The sequence below is a fragment of the Exophiala mesophila genome (genome assembly GCF_000836275.1).
Source record: "Exophiala mesophila strain CBS 40295 unplaced genomic scaffold supercont1.6, whole genome shotgun sequence".
Classification (NCBI taxonomy): domain Eukaryota; kingdom Fungi; phylum Ascomycota; class Eurotiomycetes; order Chaetothyriales; family Herpotrichiellaceae; genus Exophiala; species Exophiala mesophila.
The window spans coordinates 2,032,485-2,051,264 of record NW_015622509.1 but is presented as its reverse complement, the minus strand read 5'-3'; the positions used below and the strand labels follow the sequence as shown (position 1 = coordinate 2,051,264).

Below are 18,780 nucleotides of genomic sequence, written 5' to 3'. Positions count from 1 at the left end.
TTTTCAGTTGACAAGACGTCAAACCACAACTGACGTGTGTCGTGGGCGGGCGTTCGAGCTGTGCTTTAACTCCACTGACGCATGTCTCTGACGATTTGGCTCAACCTGTCAGTGAGATAACTCAGCGGATGTGCACGCGACCGGACCTCGGTGCTTGTGCAGCACACCAGATGGTGCGTGGTGTTCGAGGTCCTTTACGTGAGATGCGTGAACGGACGTGCCCCTCTACCAACGACAAATTTGCGACCGTCGTTCATCCACCGACGTCAAACATGTCATTTATGCTTTCACCCCAAAAGTGAAGAGCCCAAGCTTCACTCGAGTATCCATCGGCTATTCCTTAAGCCTCGCACGTCAGCAAAACCCGCTCGCGGGTCAAAACAATTACATGTTATACACATACCCACGTCCAGATATATGGAGTACTGGTCGGATCGGAAGCGTCGTCTCATGGTATATTCTTGGGTCTTCCGAGATCAACTTTCATACCATGTCATAGTCTACTCCACTGGGTCCCACGAATGGATTTGGTTGAACCGGGCAACGCATCGTCAAAGGTGCCATGAGTCCACCGCGACACTGATGCCAGGAGGGCCAGAACGAGGCGCAGTCTGTGTGTCAAGCCATGGCGTCAATGGCGGTGGTGTGGCATGATTTCAGCATGGATGATGGTACTCTGCTTTGATGATATACCAAAGGACTGGTCATAAGGTCTCGGGGCAGAGTTCCGGTGTTGATACCTGAGTCGATCTGCACACCATTCTGAACGTTGATTGTGCTTGATTTGGCAAGGTTCCAGTATTGTCATATGTACTCACTGAAACTGACGATCAAACGTCGACAGGATATCCAAATGCTGAGCTCTCAGTATCTACAGTCATCGACATTGATCTCCCACCTCACATTGTGTCGCCTTCTCTTGTAGTATGGAAATCATGATCAAATTTCTGCCATCCACCATTTTCAGGTTGGTCCAACATCTTCATGTCATAGACGACAAAATCATATACACCCTGGGCCGGAGTTTTGCCCTGAGTGACATTTCCACCCATTGCGATGTTAAGCAGGATGTTGAAATCGGCCATTTTCCTGGTTCCTTGAGGGATTGAAGCTTTCATGACCGGTCTTCCATCAATATACCAGACCATTCTGCCTTGGCCACCAGCCTGCTCGTTCTGGTCCCATGCAAACTCGAATCGCACTGGTCGGCCTTGTTGCATGCCAGGAATAAAGGAGCCGACAACACGATGTTTCCAATTATCCTCCGGGGTAAATTGGCCCCAGTGCAGACATGAGTGATTGATACCGTCTCCGTTCCACGTTTCGGCGATGTCGATTTCTCCGTCCGTCGGCCACGTGAAAGGTTCGTATGGCAGGAGCCAAAATGCAGGCCAGATGCCAGGGGCACTGGGTAGGGTAAGCGTCGCAACGAGGCTACCACGGGGTCGTGCTAGCCGCTGACGGGACACTAATCGTGCAGAGGTGTACTTCTGAGCAGGGTCAGGATGGGATGGGTTGGAGATGGCTCGGAGAACAAGGAGGTTGTTGCCGGTGCTGCATGTGAATTGTTAGATGGCAATGGAGAGCAATACGGTATGCCATGATGTCCTAGCGGATGCGAAGGACCCTCCCAACGAAGTCAGGACTCGGACGATAGACTCACAAGAATGAATTCTCCCGTTGATTGGTATAGTGCTGTAATTCATTATTCCCCCACCCGTTATTGTTGCCTTGTTTCTCCTCCCACTCCTGGCTCACAGCCGAGTTTGGATCGAAGCGTGCGGACCAATATACACCTTGTATTGGCTGTTGGGGGGGACCAGTGGCAGAGGCGAATTGAGGAGGGGGCCCTTGAGGAGGAGGGGCCCCGTATTGTTGTTGAGGCGGTGGTGGGCTGAAGGTAGGAGGAGGATAGTTAGAGTAGGTCTGTTGGCGCTGCGCTTGAGCTTGCTGGCCAGGGTAAGAACCTTGAGATGGTGGTGGGGGAGGTCGGTTATATTGCGGTTGCGGTGGTGGTGGTTGCCCATAATAATATCCTTGTTGCTGTTGTGGATAGGGCTGCTGCGGAGGAGGATCTGAACTGCTGCCCATCAATTTTTGGCCTTCTGCTTTGAGGTCCTTGAACCCAGCCTTGATGGAGTCGAAGAACGGCATGGTGGCGAATGGCAGAAGATATACACGCTGGAAAACGTTTTCAATGGAGCAGATTCGCTTGCTAACTCGCTATGCAGCTGTACAGCTATGTGCAGACGGCGTGAGAAGAAGAAAACTCGAAGAGGTGGACGATTTGGACGTTGTTGTGTTGAGTGATGGTTTAGATATGGATAAGGATATATGAATAAAATAATCAACAACGCTCAAACATGGCAATCCGTCTAGGGAAAGAGATCATTGACACTTCTGAGAAAATCTGAGAAAAGATAGCGGCTAGTCGAGGTTGACCGCCAGAAGCTCCAAGGCGATACTCAGGTACTTACATGGCCAAGCAACCATGTACAGAATTGGTAGCACCATGGGTTGCTTTATCATTGGCTTCGATTGTCGTCCGCAGGTTGTTGATGCGTTGTACCAAAATCGTTCCGAAGATGACGTTGGCCCCAAGACTTGAAACACGTGATTATAAACTAGGGCGAAGTAATATGCATTTGGCGCGAAGAGTATACGGAGAAACTTTTGAAGCATTGTTAACAGTCGCGTCTAATATCACGTGTACACTCGACCGCGTTCTTCTCTGCATTTCAACTGACAAACACCTCCACTAGCCCGCTTGATACAATGCAGGGCCTGCATACACATAAGGGTTGATCAACGATAGGTTGAATGGCGTCAGATATGGGTCAGCGCTGGTCAACACGATGAACATCGTATCGTTGACAGCTGGATCGCCTTCAAAAGTAGACCCGTTAGGTTGGATGGCCGAGGCACTATTCCCACTGATATTTTGAAGCGGAACGTAGGTCGCATTCAATTGTGAAACAAACATGGCAAATCGAGGTTCATCTGCCAGCGGTGATCGAGAGGTCACGTAGCTGTTGTTTGGTCCGACCGTCTCATTGACGTCTCCCCAAGAGAACAGAATCTCGCGTCCTGGGTACGACAAGGGGATCGATCGATTGCGCGATGTTGCCGCCGAACATTCACTGCCTATGCCAGTTGCCTCGACGCAGTAGTTGTCCTGAGGCTCAACCGTGCTGTTGGACGGGTTGGAGCCCGTGACGCTCTCATTTGGTCCCTCATTGGGATCGACCTTATTGATATTGGGTTGGTTATCGATGGTCAACGCGGGAAAGTTTTGCCAGGCAAGTCGAGTAGTGTTGGCGGGACACTCGGAGATGTAAGGAGCGAGCAATGTCCATGCCCAGGACTGTGGAATTCCAGCTTCGAACCAAACAGCCATGGGGAACAGCCCACCAAATTGTCGGAATATCAGTTGTTGACGAGCTTCAGTGGTGATGGACTGCAGTAGGAGAGTTGCCGACTCACGAGAGTCGAGGTGACCAAGGAAGCCGTAAACACCACTTTCACCAAATCGAGTCAACTTTTGGTTGAAGTCAACAAACTCTCGAACCGTTGTGAATGGATAATTGTAAGTGCACTGTGGTGGTGCTGCTGGACCCAGGATGTTGCTGAGCATAGTGGCGTGCCCGATCTCTTGGTTTGCCATGAATGCAATCAAGTGACGGTCTTCAGCAGTCAATCCAGCTGCCTCAAACTCCTCTTCAGAGTAGATTGCGAGGCCATGATTGAACAGATCCAGTTCGATCCATTCCTGGTACAAAGCCAGGGTGAGCGACTGGTAGTCAAAGTCAGACAAAGGATGGTAGTATGGCTCGGTGCCATTGGTACCTGCGCCACCATCTGGCTGATAAGGCACAGGCATGGAGTCGGCTTGGAGATCACCATCATTGTTGATGTATGTGACTGGCAAGGGAGGCTGAGGTGCAATCGACTCTGCCAGAGGTGGTCGAGACAGCGCTCCTATTGTGGTTGGCTCTGGACCTTCGTATGGTCCATGGGAAGTAACTCCAGTGGGATCCGAGCTCCGGGCTGGAGGGTCAGGTGGCGAATCTGGGGACTGTGTTACTTGAGGTGCTGCGGCTACTAAAGCACCAAGGCCTAGCATAATCCTTGCGTAAGACTTCATGGCTGTGGTACCCAGAGGCGTCTTGAGAAATTGTAGGTTGAAAAGAAAGTGGTTCGACAGTGAGCATTGCACCTCAATATAAAACGTGCTCTTGTCATTTGCAAAGCCCCGTGACCTCATTGAGGTCGTGAGACAAAGTCACTCGTCATCCTAGAACGTGCGGTAGATGTCATGGATGTAAGACTTGGGGCTCGATGAATAAATTGCATCTGCCGGAAATAGTGGTACAGTGATATGAGGCACTCGAGTGGAAGCGGAGGTGATTTCCTCGTCAAGATAATCGATAGACCCGGACGAGGCATCCGTGAATGTCATGTATATTGAAACCGATGGAACTCAGCTATTGAGTTTTGGTAGTGGTGACGCAGACTATGATGCCTGCTATCGAGTTCAATGCCTAGCCGTGGTTAGCAGATAAAAGCTGTGGGGCTGCGCAATGAGAGACATGGGACATCTTGACATCTTTGTCCGGCCGTGAGGTCGAAAGTAGAAGCATCGAACTTGAGAACACGGGTACTCGAGATGAATGGTGACGTTTGGGTACAGCGGAAAGAAATCCCGCCACAAAGTATCTCTGAATGTCATGCATGGGTTTTGCCTCGACTCAGGACTTCATCATGTTCACCCCAGTGTACCTTTTTCGGCATTTAACGACAGACCTGTCGACATCGAAGAAAGAGGACGGTATGCCATTCGATATGACATCAGACTTTGACGAGATCCTCGCTACCGGAGATATGGACCGCAGTTGGGTCCTTGCCACATGATTTCCAATCTTCTGAATAGTTTCGAGTGGAGATGGAATTGGCCGATCTGACGTGATTTCGTTTGAGAAGTACATAGACAAGATGTGATTTTAGAAGTTAGAACGTGATGATGCAGCGGTGGAAGTAGACGCGAGGAAGTCTAGATATCACGTGACCAGGACTGTCGCCACCACCAGGGCAAGGTAGACTCCTTGGATTGCTTCTACACGACAGCAGCTATTTGAATCAGTATAGTTGTTCTATGTATTTCTTATTATCTAACAAAGGCTTTTAGTCTAGTCGAAGACGGTCAGGCTCCTTTCCCTCTGGATCATCGATGTTTGTTGCTATTGTGAAACGCGTCGTTGTTGCTGTCATGTGATGTGGTCGCTGTTGTGTGTGTGTGATGACGCGTTTTTGTAACTCTGGGTACCGAGTGTAGGTACTCAGGCATGGGGGGCCGAGGGTCTCCGGGGGTCCCTCGGGCTTTGGGGCGTCCTAGTTTCAATCAAACCACCCCTAATTTAGGCTCCAAGGGCCCCAAGGGGAAATCTTAGGCGGTAACTTCTCATCTCTTTGGAGCCCTGTCGCCTTCTCACCCTCCTCCTCAACTTCCTTGTTCCCCAGATCAGCGAGACAAAACCACCTCATCCTCTTCCGAGTCTTCCGCCACCCAACACTCCCTCAATGGGCTAGGTTTGTGAAGATATGTCCCCCGATCAAGGAAGTCTCTGGCTGCCGACTTTCCTGTTGGGTTTGGGTTCCTTCGCCGTCTAAGCCTTGCAGCCGCTTTTGCGTTGCGCAATTGGAACCACCTATAGTCGAAAGGCGTTTTCGACACCCTGAGAATTGTCCCGTCCGTTTTCACAAAGCGGAGATCATCCATGGCCATCCTCGCATATTTCAAAGTCCTCTGTTGGCGTTCCTGATCCGAGGCCTTTCGACCCTCTTCCCCCAGGCAAAGCGAACTTATCCTCCTTACCCAGATATCCCGCGTCTGACCTTCTCGACGCCAATTCGGTCCTGGTACCACGATACATACACACATGTCGTAACATTGTGCTGGGTTCAGTTGGGGAGCCGTCCACAAACTGTCGGTATAATGTTTCTGCATCTGCTTCTCCGCTCGAGGGATTGCCTTGGTCCAGAAATCGATCGTCTCCTCCATTTCCTTAATGTTCACCATTTTCCCCAAACAGAGATGCGTGCTTGCTTCCCTATGCTTTGCCCGCAATAGCTCCACTTGAGCTTGGAGATCACCGATGATACGATGCCAGTATACCTGAGAACCATGGAGCCCATATACGTATTTGAAGCTCTCGATGTTTGTTGGGTCGAAGAACCGGTACGACCTGTTTGCGCATTTTTGGGAGTAAATGCGGCCTTCCTTCTTGCTGCAGCAACGACAGCGTGAAGTTGGGAATGTCATCCTCAGGAACCCATCCAGGACGGTATTGAGTTTCTTCTTCATCTTCCATGGCATCAGTGTGTGTGGTAGCCGAGTGAATCTCTTTCGCTTTGGTGTGTGTTTGACCGAACTGGTCTCTTCGCCCTTGGCCTTGATGGCTGACCTTGATCGTCCTTGCTTCGCCATTCTGTTGCCTTGTGCTTTGACTGTCACTGGCATTCTAACTGAACGGCGGCACATTTTGTTGACTGCTGTAAGTAAGTAAACAGTATTCTGCTGTTTCACTCGTCGAAAGAACCTGGTAGTGATGATAGAACGATGAAGAGACTGAAAGGGAGGAAGTTGCACGGTAAGGCTTATAATGACTTGATACTCGAAGCAAAATACCTTTGGCAAATACCCACTCCGTTTGAATGAGGACCTATACACTAACATCTCCACAACACTGTCGGACTTTACTCTCACAAACAATCTTGTTGCTCTCGGGAAGCAAAGGGTGGAGCTCAGCCTTGCGTTCCACATTTTGCCAAAGTCAAATCTCTTTCTTTTCCTTGGTTTAGTTCTCTTGACTTTAGCATGTAGTCACGCCTCAAGCCAAATCGGAACTTAGTTGGCTGACTTCATGTGACTAGAGTAAACCACAGATGGATGTCGACACAAAGACCAATTGGTAGGCCCACTGGCCCACTGGTGGAGGTATCGGACGGGCTTACCCACGTCGTCTGCGCCTGCGCCTGGTTCTGCTCTTTGGTTCGGTGGTGCTCAAATTCTCATATGCCACTATCAGCTCTTGGTCGTTTGGATCTGATTGTTCATGCTTCATCTGATTCCATCTCCTTCTCACCGCCCTCTCCGCCTCTTTCCGGATGGCCTGTCGATCTTCCCTGGAGTATCCATCGCCTTCACTGTCAGTATCTTCGCGCTGATCCACTTCCCAAGGAAGCTTCTCCGGAGTTTCAAGGGCGCTTCCACATGCCCTCCATGGTTCGCGGAAGAGCAGAGCTCTTAGTTGTGTGATAACTCCACTGAGCAAGACGCAAGTGGTACATCCGTAGGTACCGTCGGGAACGTTAAAAATCTCGTGTCCGTCAGGAAAGCTGTCACCTTCCTCCGTAACTTGAAGGTCCTCGCAAAATCGTCGCCGATTTTGTTTGCACAGATAGCAATTGTATATCTCACACATTGCTGCGCTTGGAAGGGAGCAGATGCGCGGCAAAGGTTCGTTCGTGGGAGCAACTCGCTGATGGGAATCTGCAAGGTTGTAAGCGAGGAGGGCACAGATAATTGCTAAGTCTGTATTTCGACCGGACGCGGACGCGTACCAAACTGGCCACAGAGGTGTAGTTTTTGTATGTTTAACCTTTCTTCACAGGGAAATCCCAGTCGAGCAGTGAGAATGTCAATTTCTCATTTTAGAGTTCATACAATAAGTACGCAAAACAGTGGCAAAGTCAAAGAAGAGATGCAAGGACGAGTCGGGCTTTGATAGGGCCATCTCATGGTGTCGAGGAGAGAGGGAGGGAGGGAGGAAGGGGAGAAGAGGATCACAAGGTTTTCCAGGTGAGGCAGAACCACTGTTGCCTCTGAGGTCCTCTGAACCCACCAAATTAGAACCATCGCACTCACCTTGAGGACCTGCTAGATTAGCTCTCTTCCAAGACGGACTTGGAATCGTGATTCGAGTCTAAAAGTTGGTGTATTCCCGCTTAGCACTGATGCACCAGATCGCCTTAGTCTTCACCTGACATTCTGCTCACAATTGTCTGGCGTTTCACAGGTAGAACAATCACCAGGACCCCAGGACAGAACAGCACAGCACATCGACAGACCATCTGGTCACATTTTGACATCGCATGCCATCAAACATCACCCATTTCCTGCGTGTTCATCACTTGTCCTCACGTGTCCACCCCTGATCCATCGTGGGATCTGTCTGCGACAAAAGGCTGAAGCCATGGAACGTAAAGATGATGGATTTGATCTCACTCCCACATATGGACCAGGCTATGTGATACAGCCACACCATGATTATACATACGTGAAAGACCAGAAGGTCGTTGCAGATAAAACAAGTCAACGAAGGAAGGATGAAAAAGGAGAAGTTGATCTTCGGCGTCGGATTAACATCTCATCCGACTGCGCCACAGACAGATCCTCACGTGAATATCACCAGCCACATTCGATGACCAGACGACAGCCTCGACGACAAATCCCAACAACTTCATCCTCGACATCGACCTCGACCATCCCATCTGATCTTCCACACATCGCCCTAGCGAGAAAAGGTGGACTCTACATCATTGCGGATACAGATCTATCACTTCTGCCCATCACACACCCCGATAGCCCTGCATATCGAGGCCCTCTTCCTCCAGAGAACAATATCACAAAGTCCTCAAGATCAGGCACGACCAATGCCACAGCTACTCCATCAACTGGCAGGTCTTTGAAGCCCAAGGTTCCCCATACCAAATCATCCATGTCAACCCATGACAGCCTGATTACCAACGACATGTCCAGCCCGGCTGCGCCCACGATGGAAGACCATTTCACTGTCTTCGTGCGCCTGCCATACAAGCGGGGCTCATTCACCGACCCGCCACCAGTATCATGGTCTGCAGCCAAGGAGCGTGCTCTATGGGACATTCTGTCACGCCAGTCCAAGAGCAATGAAATGGATTGGAAGTCGATGGCAGAGAGGTTTCAGGTGACCGAGAAGTTTTTACTGCAGCAAGCAGCCTGGCTCTACGAACGACAGTTGTCTCAGGTTCGAGCACAAATGAGAAAAGTTGGTAATCGTCAATCAGCAACTCCATCACCCGCTCCAGGATCGGCCTCCACGAGCATGGTTGGTGGCCAAGCAATGAAGCGAGCTGGCAGTGGAGGGTCACGTGTTCCCAGCCGGTTATCAACCCAAGCCATAGGAAGTCCCATCATCGGGGCTGGGGATAGCACTCCTGGTACACCTGCGAAGAGTCGGACATCTCTGCCATTTCGGGCCTCATCTGGCACCACAAATGTCAACGTTGCGACCCAGTCACGCACAACTTCTTCCGCAGCGAGGCCGCTATCACGACAATCATCCAAGGACAATGAGCCCGGCGCTGTGTTTCCACAAACGCAATCCCGTCGTGGTAGTATGCAGCATCAGATCCTACGATCGCCGATCCTACCTCGATCTAGTCCTTCTATCCAACAGACCAAACAAGAATCATCCGACTCAGAAGAAGACCTGACGCAGTCTCGGAATTTCGTGCGACGACCAAACCCTTCTTCAATACACCGACGAGCAGTGTCATTACGCAAAGAGATACCTTCTCAACACACTGGATCGTCGACCCCAATCGACCAAGCATCAGGCTCCCCCATCCCACCACAACACAACCAAGATCAAGAGGATGATGACGACGACGAAGACGAAGACGGCCCATCATTCCTACCATTTGTGGCGCCTGCTGCTAATCCCACCTCCAACAAAACCCGCCCGTCATCATCGTCGCAACAAGACCCTTCAGCAACGCTGCGCGGGACTTTGTACCAACTCCAGACCCAAAACGTACGTCCGACCCTGAATCGAAGGGGAACGAGCGAACGAATCATCAACTCTCCCACAGTTGAACCACCTACACCAAGAGCCAAAGACCGCGCAAACACAGAAGGTCGATCACCATCGCTGGGCTCTCCAACCACTACCACAATACAACACGGCCACCCTGTTAGTCAGGGCACAGGTATATCTAGTGGCAATACGTCGACACGACCATTGAGTTCACCTCTAACACGTCATGCTCCATCCCCAGCCCAACACCGCACACCTCTGACATCGACGTCATCAAGACCAACGATAAGCAACAGCAACGTCAACCCTCGATCCAACCTCACCACGACCACCAGCAATAACAGCAACAACCACCCCGGCAGCGATACATCACCTAGCATGGGCAGTTCATTCAGTGATCTAGAGGATGCTAGTGTGACGCAGTCGGCGCTTGAAGAAGCTCTGATGAGTGGGATTGGAAACACCGCTAGTATCATGACTGTTGGCAGTACTAGTACCAGCACCCATCCCAATGCGGCCAACGATAGAGCAACAGGTCCAGCTGCCGTCGCTGGTCGAGCCACCACGGGCATTGCTCAAGCTTTGAGATCAAGATATTTTGATGGTCGGGACAGAAGATGACGAAACGTCATGCATGTATGGTCGGAGATGAAGTAGAGAAGGGATGGACAGAGCAAGCGACATTGAGTGGCTGTGAGAGCTTCCAAATTGGATCGATCGGGTTATGCCACGCCCCCTTGTTTGTGTTTCCATCGAATTGAGCTGACCTGGAGATGACCAAGTTCAATCGTTTTTGCTTTTTTTCATTTCTGAGCGATACTCTGCAAGCCTGTGAATAGTACCTGTTTGAGTAATGATCATGAATATACCTACCTAGATTCTTGAAAATTTTTGGCGATCGACCGATTCCTTACGTCTTTCTATCGTTTGATTTCATTTCATCTGACGTGCACGCATATATGGATCAATGGATAGCTTTAGGCTTTGAGCAATCTAGATAGACACACCACACCATACTGGGATATGTACACCAACTATATGTTCCTTCCTATGCTTCTAGGTTCTGTATCTCTACCTATATGTCTCCAACTCTTTTCATAAATCGTCCTCCCCATTCAAGTCCTTTCAACGTGAGGTGAGGTGAGGTGAGTGTGAGGTTTCTGCCACCTTAAGCAACCGTTTCAAGCGCCAGGGAAGGGATGATCGTAGGGACGAAAATCCATACCCAGAACCAAGTAGGCTGTAGACATGAAAAGACCGAGTCTGGCCATCATAAGTGTCACATTTGAAGAGGATTGAAAGCAGATTCTTGTCTTGCAGGAACCCCATAACCCGAGAGTTTCATAACCTGCCCACAGTTGCAATCAGGCTGCGGCAAGAGTGGGACGGATAGACAGATAGAGAGAGGGAGGGAGGGAGAGAGAGAGAGAGAGAGAGAGAGAGAGAGAGAGAGAGAGAGAGAGAGAGAGAGAGAGAGAGAGAGAGAGAGAGAGAGAGTGTGTGTGTGTGTGTGTGTGTGCGCGCGTGTGTGCGTGTGCGCGTCTAGAAGTATGAAAGAGGGAGTCTCAGAGCAAGCAAAAAGCAATTCTAGAGTTCGCAGTCGCCCTCCATTGTTGGTTTAGTCATTGTGACAACTAAGGGGGGCATTGCATTTTGCATTGAGATCCAGCCTAGTCGTGGCCAGAATACGGTAAGTAAACGCCTCAGTGCCCTTCGGCCCCTCGCTTCCCCGCCAAAGATGGCTGGAGGGTGATTACAAAGGATGAAGTAATCGTCCAGAAACGGTTACCAAAGGGGGATTGGGGGAGTTCTCGACCATCCTCTAAGTAGGTAGGTAGGTAGGTAGGTAACGTAGTTCTCACCCCTCTCTCCCTCGGTGCGACCTAGGTTGGTAGGTATCACACATGGGGAGAAAAGTGCGTCCGCGTCTTCGTCTCTCGCGAAGGAAGTGTCATGTCGTGTGCTTTAGTACTTGGTGAACAAGGCTTGGGGTTCCCATTCGTCCATGTTTTTTGGCCCGTGATGGGTTTCGCAGTCACACGCTTTGATCAGCCATAGGCCGCCTGAGCAATTGCGACTCAAACTGAATTCGAGCCTGTAAAGCCTGTACGGCACGTCGGAGACTTGCTTCCTGTAAATTGCGGGAATACATGTACTGCGACATATGGGCGTTGAGGTCGTCGTAGGTCTTGTAGCCGAAATAAGTACAGAGATTGACCGCACGGGTGAGAAACCATTCTTCTTCACGAGGATAGTCAGTTGCGACCCACACCCCGATCAAAACCGACCAGAGGGCCAGACCGGCCTGAGTATGTTCAAACGGAGTGAGTTTTCGAAACGGATCGTTTGACCCACAGTCCAGGGACCATGACACCGAAGGCGTCCAGTAAGTAAATGCTTCTGCGCAGGCATCTCGAAATTTAATCACGTTGGCTTGTGCCGTTTGATCGCCGATGACGGTGCACGCGTACGTCAACATTAGGATTATCGTCTGGCGCAGTGCTTCGGTACATTTGGTGTAGAGACTCATTGGACGTGCATAACTTCCTGGATCAAGTGCTGGGGACATGGCGAGTAATGATCGTAGCACTGATCGAGCCTTTCGACAGAGCCATTCGGCGTCGAAACATACTGCAATGGGTGATAGCCATACCACCTTTGCGATTTCGATGCAGTCGACTAGATCGGCCACGCTCTTTCCAAAATGGCCGGCAAACACCCCTGCGCGGATCCCGCCGCTCAAATTCGTGCCCATTCGGTGGTCTAGCGTTCGAGAGAGGTTTTGCATCACGTCGTTGAATTTCTGTGGTGGATGGTGCGCCACCAGGTGAGTCGTGGGGGATGGGTATCCATATGTGAGAACCCGTCGTGCTTCGCGTTTGAGCATGTTCAGTCGTTCCGGTAACATGGGACCTGGGTCGAAGTCGAATGGTAGGACGGGCGGTTGTCCGGTCATCAGGGCCAGTTGATTGTCGACGTGGGCTGTTGATTCGGAGATCCAGTGGTCGAGATATATGTTGGGGTCGAGGAGGTGGTGAAGTCGTGCGATGACCTGTAAATGTTTGCGCGCCTCGTCGAACAGTCCATACTGAGTTTCGCTGACGATGATGAAGACCAGGTCCATCAGCGTCTGTTTGTCGACCGTCCCCGTCCGGGCGTTGTCCATGAGTTCTTTGCGGAGGTGTCGTACGGCAATGCGATAGACCTCTCGTGGATCTCCAGCGGGGCTTCCCTCGTACCAGACGTGCTTCATGCGAGCCGTTGCGGCGGCTATGAGTGAATATAGGTGGTGTTCCTTATATACGCTTCGCTGGACCACTGTTTGAATAGGGAATTGGGGCATGGATTTCTGTAGTTGGATTGGTAGGTGTGCGATTTTATAATTGTTGCCCGAGTACGCGTAGATCTGCAAAAGATGCTGGAGGACCGAATGGATGCTGCTAGTGATGTGGATGCTACCGGCACCGAAGGAGTCCATGCCCACCTTGGGACTAAAAGACGTGCGATGAACTGTCGCTGAAAGTATTAGAGCCTCTGCATCTTCATCACTACTACTGTTCTTGTCAACATGCCCATACCCATGGTCAAGTGAGACTTGATGGTCACGACAGCGATCGTCGCTGCTGAGCCTCCTCGTCAGCGGGCCATAATGGCTTTGGACCACAGAAAAGGTTGCTGGTGATGAAGTAGAGGTGCCATATGAGCATTGATTTGATGGAGTAGTGACATGAAAGGGAGCATCTGACGGTGTGAGCCCACTGGACGAATCCGTTGCTGGTGACGAAGGGGTTTCTGGGTCACTTCCACTAGAACTAGGATCATTCCATCAGTTCAGTTCAGTTCAATTCAATTTAAATCACAATCCTGGGAGATGGTGTTCCTCCAAGTCCAAAAACAGCTAAAGTCCTTACCCTTGAGTCGAGGTCTCCTTGCGATTCCAGCCATCTAGGGCGATGCGACGGGCGGATGAAGCATTGGTCTTTAGGGACTGGATTCGACGATTTTCACTTTTCCGGTTCTGCACTCGTTGAGCATGTCGATTGATGAGTTTAGCGATGCCGCGTTCGCTCCTCGACAGGGACTTGGAGTCGAGAGATTTGTTGACGAAGAGAAACGCTTGGCCGTCGCTGGTTGAGTCGTGACAGTTTCTCATGGTTGCCAACGCTGGACTCGGACGGCGCCCAAATCGAGCGGGGCAGCGATGCTGGATTCAAGTGTCGGATATGGTCGGCATGGTTGTACGTGGACGTCGTAGACGTAGACAATTGTATGCACGGATGGATGAATGGATGGAGGGCGATCGAGGTAATCGTTAGGGAGGCTAATAGGTCGTAGGCGTTGGCTGGGTCTGATATATCATCAGCGCCCAGCCACTTACCAAGGGCTTTTTGGTGGCAATCCCAATGCCCGTAGCGGCTGTCCGTTCTGGTCCGTTTCTGACCTTTCCACTCGACGATGGACACCTCCCTGTAGGTGGGCTGAGGTACCAGACGGATGCCCAATCATTTTGGGGATTACGAGATGTATGGGTTAAGCGATGCTTATTCAATGGTTGTAGACAGGGGTCGTTTTAAGGCATGGCGCCCCTCGAACTTGAGCCCATACGATTGGATTACAGGCTCGGATTCACTGCAAGGGTGCTCAAGGTGACCTGAGAACGACTGTCAAAGAGGAAAGATTCGCTCAGAATTCTTGATCGATCTGTGCCTGGAGCTCAAATCGGGCTTCTGGTCCGGGTATTTCTGCTACGAAATGTGGAGCATCACCCATCCTAGTGGTATTTCCTTTACAACTTGGGGACGAGGGACGAGAATCCACTCTGCTGCCGTTGACCAACATGCCACTTGGAGGCTCGGCAGTGACATTGCTCATTTCTAGTAACACCTTTGACCGTATCGACATGATCATAGCACCAAAGACCTCGCGAAAACCCAGTATTCTTGTATAACGGGCCTGTCCAACGCAGCTTGATGGGCATGGCGATTCCACTGTTATGACAAATAGGACAAATCCTCCAAAGCCTTGGTTTCCTATAACGGGCTGACGCGAGCGTCCCATGCTTACCTTGTTGCTTTCTCATACTCGGCGCTGCTGCTGAGAGACCTGTTGCCAAATTGTTTCTTCAGTATGCACATTATGCATGAGCCGAATGTGATCAGCCTTGGTTAGGTCTCTTCCTCTTCCACCCCGGACCTGGATAACATGGCTGTCGTTCTATGGCCCATCGGGTTCGGTGCCTTTGCTGAGGTTAGTTGGGTACCGTTTCCGGTCGATGCACATGTCTTGAGCTCACGAAGATCGCTTCATGCTCCCAGTTTGAGACGTTCTGTTCTGCCAACAGACGATTGAAATGCCTTGGTTGCCGCATTGTCCTCGTCGAGAACTGAGGGAGGGTCACGCGGGCCGAAGCCCAGAGCAGAGTGGACTTTCAACATGATTCTTCAAATCTCACCCGGCGAGACCAAGACCGGACCGAAAGCTCATTCATTGGGTGGATGACGCACTTGTCAAAGCCGAGTGCTCATGTGCATTGTCTCGACCTTGTGACACCAGATCATGAGAGCGAGAGGCCTATCTCTGTTTTCGGTCAAATCTCAGCTGGATGGCGACTCGGCGTTCAGAAGTTCCCATATCATCCTGTGGCCGAATCCCTCCGATGCGATCGATGGATCACGAAAATCAAACTTGCCAGCTCTGGATCGGGCTCTGACTCTGGTTTCGGTGTCCAGCGCACATACACCAATTGATCACGGACATGGCAATTCCTTCAGCGTTTTGTCTTCCAGTGTATGACTGCGAGAGCAGGCGATTCTGGATCGTGGAAGCAAGATGCCCACGACTAGCTTCCTGTCATCTAAGGGAAGTTGCACTAACTCACGGTGTGCTCTTCGTTCAATATGCAAGACTTATGTTAACTTGCTTTACCGTGGGTCGGCAAACTCAGCCTTGCAGGTCGAGAAGAAATTTGTTTGGAACGCATCCTGGTGAGTCCAGAACATTGGTCATATATCCACGTGAAACTCAGGCACGAACAGCATCAGATAGTCGATGCTTCTTAGCGATGCAAACATGGTAGTATTCGATACACTCGAAAGACGATCATTCGGCAAGCCAGGGTCTTCAACCTCGAGTTTCCAACCTAAAGCGCCTGGCCATAACATGACTCAGCCAGTTTTGGGACTTTTGTGCATCACTTTAGAAGGGTGTGAACCTTCAACATGATTGATCACAACTGACAGCCTCAGGCTAGGCCTCGTATTTGACATCAAAGAAGAGGAATTGCAGCTGGAAGCCTGCATCAACCACGCAGGCTGAGCACCTGGACACGAACGCCTTAGGCACGGGAACCATGCATCGTGCCCAATCAACCGCCCGTTTTGTCAGACAACAGACTTCCTCCACGGGTGCTGATTAACATTACACTACCTGATCCCACGGACGCGGAGCCTTCGGTGTCGGTAGTTCTGTTTCATTTTGTCGATTGCGCAAAGCACCAGGCTGACGGCTGACGATTCTGGCGGGGGCCATGGCCCATGGGTGGCCATCGTGGGCTTTCAGCATATGTAAGCGCCCGATCCGGTATCCGATATGCACTCAACGATTGGTCTTGAACGCCAGGACCCATGGGGCATGCTTGTTGCAGTAGCGAACCCGTCTCAAGTCCTTGGGTCACCGCTCTACTGGCTAGCTTATTCATCGAACCTCTTCTCGTGTTCCGGCGTCTGTGTCTGGACCACCGCCACTCGCTGATTCTTTATACGGGCGACACTGCTCTAGCCCCCAATAGAATGCGCATACGCTCTGGTTGATTCTTTTTATTAACTATCTTATTAGAAGATCTTGACGTCAAAATTGAACGTGTGTCAGATAAGGCTGTTGTGTCGAGTTGACAGATTCCCGAACCCAAACCGGGCTTGGTACTTCCTCGACAGAAGGGATACCTACAAGGGTCACATCTATCCCTCATCAATTGGTGGGCAATATGTATCGAGGTGACTCTGACTCGTATTCGGCGATTTGAACAGGAATCTCGTTACCCTCTGATTTGATCTCTATTCCTAATCCAGAATTTTCTTCGACAGGTGTAGCTGGAGATGAATCTCCCCTTTTGGTACTTTCTGGCGAATCGACTGTATCTATGATGAGGCCTGTTGTGGGCATCGGGGGTGTTTCGACACTGTTCGAGTCGACGACGACTTGATCATCAGGCTCGTAAATCCATTCCAGTACCGAGTGGCATTTGGGATCATGAGTGGCTTTGAGCGCGCCTTGCTTGAAGCTTCTAAACTTCAAAGCGGGCTCCACGCTGTGAAATAAATCCTTGAATTCCTGCAGCTCACGTACCTTGCCTTTCATCAGACTGTACATGACATTGTCAAGTCGTCTGGTTGCAAGCTCGGCGTATGGCGGAGCGGTGCCCAGTGGAGGCATGACGTATTCGATGGCAACGACACGAGTTCCTGGTCGAAGGACGGGTCGAAGAGCTTCGAGTATGCGTCGAGCACCCTTGTCACACCAGTTGTGAAATACCATACGGAACAGATACATGTCTGCAAGCACTGGCTGAGACTCTAAGAAGTCATGTGGCATGAATCTGATTTGAGCATTTGGGAAATTGGGACGTTTGGTGACGGTTGCATTAGCAGCGTTGATTACTTTAGGAAGATCTTGAACAATACACCGTACCCCTGGCTCTTTTTTGACAATGGCCTGGGCAACAGAGCCAAAGGAGCCGCCACACTGTCGACATGTTAGCGTCACAAACAAAAATCGTCAACGGAGCAGAGCGCTGGACATACATCGACAAGGAGCTTGTCCTTCATGGAATGCCAATCGTAACCTTGCTGGATTGCTTCATCTCCAGACTGAGCAGCCTGGGCGCGCATGTGGGCAGCGAATTTTTGGCCCTGATCCGGGTGTGACTCCAAGTATTGGAAGAGTGGCTCTCCCCTGGCGAGGGTGAAGCCGTCGACCTTTTCGGCCTCGTCGGTAGGATCGGTCGTGCAGACATCACCTAGCCTGAAGGAGGAAATGGGAAGGTGACTGAGCATGACCTCCATGCCGTTGGCCATCATGGGATCCAATTGCCAGATGGATGAGTTTGGGCTATGGGTAACTTGGCCGGTCTCGGTTTCGGCCAGGTAGTTGCAACAAAGGGCTGCTATCCGGATGAAATGCCTGAGCCGGTCTTCGGAAACGTTGACTTTTGCAGAAAGTTCGTGATAGGATATTGAACCGTCCAAGGGGACAGCTTTAGGGACACCGAGTTGACAGAGGGCCTGCACTACTCCTGCTTCGGCACTCTGGGTTATAATTAGGAACCAGCTCCCATTTTGGCTGAGGAGAGGCATACCTTGTAGTATAAACTTTGCATAGCATCCTTTGGACCCAGGACCATCTGCTCAAGACGTCTCAAATTGGTCAGAAGCTGGTTGCGAGCCTCTTCACCAGCCGCATCCAACTTGGGCACCGTAATTCTTGGAGGCGAGGACGCATCGTGGAGGGAGGGATCCTGCCAGGCCTTGCTCAACACCTCTGCTTGAGCATTGATGGCCTGAGACAAGACTTCGAGGGAAGACATGTTGTGTTAGTGGCGGCCACGGTACTTGGGAGAATGAGCCGTAAGGGAGATATGGACGGATCGAGAATGGCTTTGAAGACGATGGTTGTTGCAGATAGGTGAGGATGCAGTAACGAAAGTGTAGGGGTTGATGATATGTACCCAGATCATACAGCCAGACAAGACGAGAGCTCCGTTCGACGACTGGGCTTTGTGCTCTTAAAACATCGAATGTTGAGGTGGAAGGCCTTGATACCAAGGACGTTAGTAATTGGGCAGCTACGAGAGAGTACGAGAGCGAGCATTGCTCCTTCCTGAACGATGTGCATATCTCGCGAGGACCCCACGAGGAAGGTGCCAGTG

At 50.9% G+C, this 18,780-nt stretch overlaps 6 protein-coding genes across 6 annotated transcripts; 1 reads left to right on the top strand and 5 right to left on the bottom strand.

Moving 5' to 3' along the window:
• Positions 1 to 723: 723 nt before the first annotated feature.
• Positions 724 to 2,558, bottom strand: PV10_08618 (uncharacterized protein). The gene is made up of 2 exons (XM_016373660.1): positions 1,664 to 2,558; positions 724 to 1,554 (listed from the first exon to the last, which is right to left on the bottom strand). The coding sequence occupies exons 1-2, from the start codon at positions 2,152 to 2,154 to the stop codon at positions 900 to 902; spliced, it is 1,146 nt and encodes a 381-aa protein (XP_016220571.1). The 5' UTR covers positions 2,155 to 2,558; the 3' UTR covers positions 724 to 899.
• Positions 2,559 to 2,628: 70 nt separating this feature from the next.
• PV10_08617 (uncharacterized protein) lies at positions 2,629 to 4,962 on the bottom strand. The gene has a single exon (XM_016373659.1). The coding sequence runs from the start codon at positions 4,262 to 4,264 to the stop codon at positions 2,759 to 2,761; it is 1,506 nt and encodes a 501-aa protein (XP_016220570.1). The 5' UTR covers positions 4,265 to 4,962; the 3' UTR covers positions 2,629 to 2,758.
• Positions 4,963 to 5,518: 556 nt separating this feature from the next.
• On the bottom strand, positions 5,519 to 7,481 carry PV10_08616 (uncharacterized protein; the record flags this gene model as incomplete). The annotated part of the gene is made up of 2 exons (XM_016373658.1): positions 5,519 to 6,596; positions 7,012 to 7,481. The coding sequence occupies 2 exons, from the start codon at positions 7,479 to 7,481 to the stop codon at positions 5,519 to 5,521; spliced, it is 1,548 nt and encodes a 515-aa protein (XP_016220569.1).
• A 771-nt stretch (positions 7,482 to 8,252) lies between these two features.
• On the top strand, positions 8,253 to 10,754 carry PV10_08615 (uncharacterized protein; the record flags this gene model as incomplete). The annotated part of the gene is made up of 1 exon (XM_016373657.1): positions 8,253 to 10,754. One exon carries the CDS (start codon positions 8,253 to 8,255, stop codon positions 10,476 to 10,478), a length of 2,226 nt encoding a protein of 741 aa, XP_016220568.1. The 3' UTR covers positions 10,479 to 10,754.
• A 582-nt stretch (positions 10,755 to 11,336) lies between these two features.
• PV10_08614 (uncharacterized protein) lies at positions 11,337 to 14,020 on the bottom strand. Its single transcript, XM_016373656.1, has 2 exons — positions 13,769 to 14,020; positions 11,337 to 13,669 (listed from the first exon to the last, which is right to left on the bottom strand). Exons 1-2 carry the CDS (start codon positions 14,008 to 14,010, stop codon positions 11,893 to 11,895), a joined length of 2,019 nt encoding a protein of 672 aa, XP_016220567.1. The 5' UTR covers positions 14,011 to 14,020; the 3' UTR covers positions 11,337 to 11,892.
• Positions 14,021 to 16,823: 2,803 nt separating this feature from the next.
• On the bottom strand, positions 16,824 to 18,438 carry PV10_08613 (uncharacterized protein; the record flags this gene model as incomplete). The annotated part of the gene is made up of 3 exons (XM_016373655.1): positions 16,824 to 17,597; positions 17,657 to 18,160; positions 18,211 to 18,438. The coding sequence occupies 3 exons, from the start codon at positions 18,436 to 18,438 to the stop codon at positions 16,824 to 16,826; spliced, it is 1,506 nt and encodes a 501-aa protein (XP_016220566.1).
• Between the last annotated feature and the right edge of the window lie 342 nt (positions 18,439 to 18,780).

Excerpts from the sequence above, each read along its gene's own strand:
- PV10_08617 (XM_016373659.1), bottom strand. The coding sequence starts at position 4,264 with ATGAGGTCACGGGGCTTTGCAAATGACAAGAGCACGTTTTATATTGAG.
- PV10_08618 (XM_016373660.1), bottom strand. The coding sequence starts at position 2,154 with ATGCCGTTCTTCGACTCCATCAAGGCTGGGTTCAAGGACCTCAAAGCA. Across the intron at positions 1,555-1,663 it reads CAACGGGAGAATTCATTCTT|CACCGGCAACAACCTCCTTG; the intron begins GTGAGTCTATCG and ends ATTCACATGCAG.
- PV10_08614 (XM_016373656.1), bottom strand. The coding sequence starts at position 14,010 with ATGAGAAACTGTCACGACTCAACCAGCGACGGCCAAGCGTTTCTCTTC. Across the intron at positions 13,670-13,768 it reads AAGGAGACCTCGACTCAAGG|TTCTAGTGGAAGTGACCCAG; the intron begins GTAAGGACTTTA and ends GAATGATCCTAG.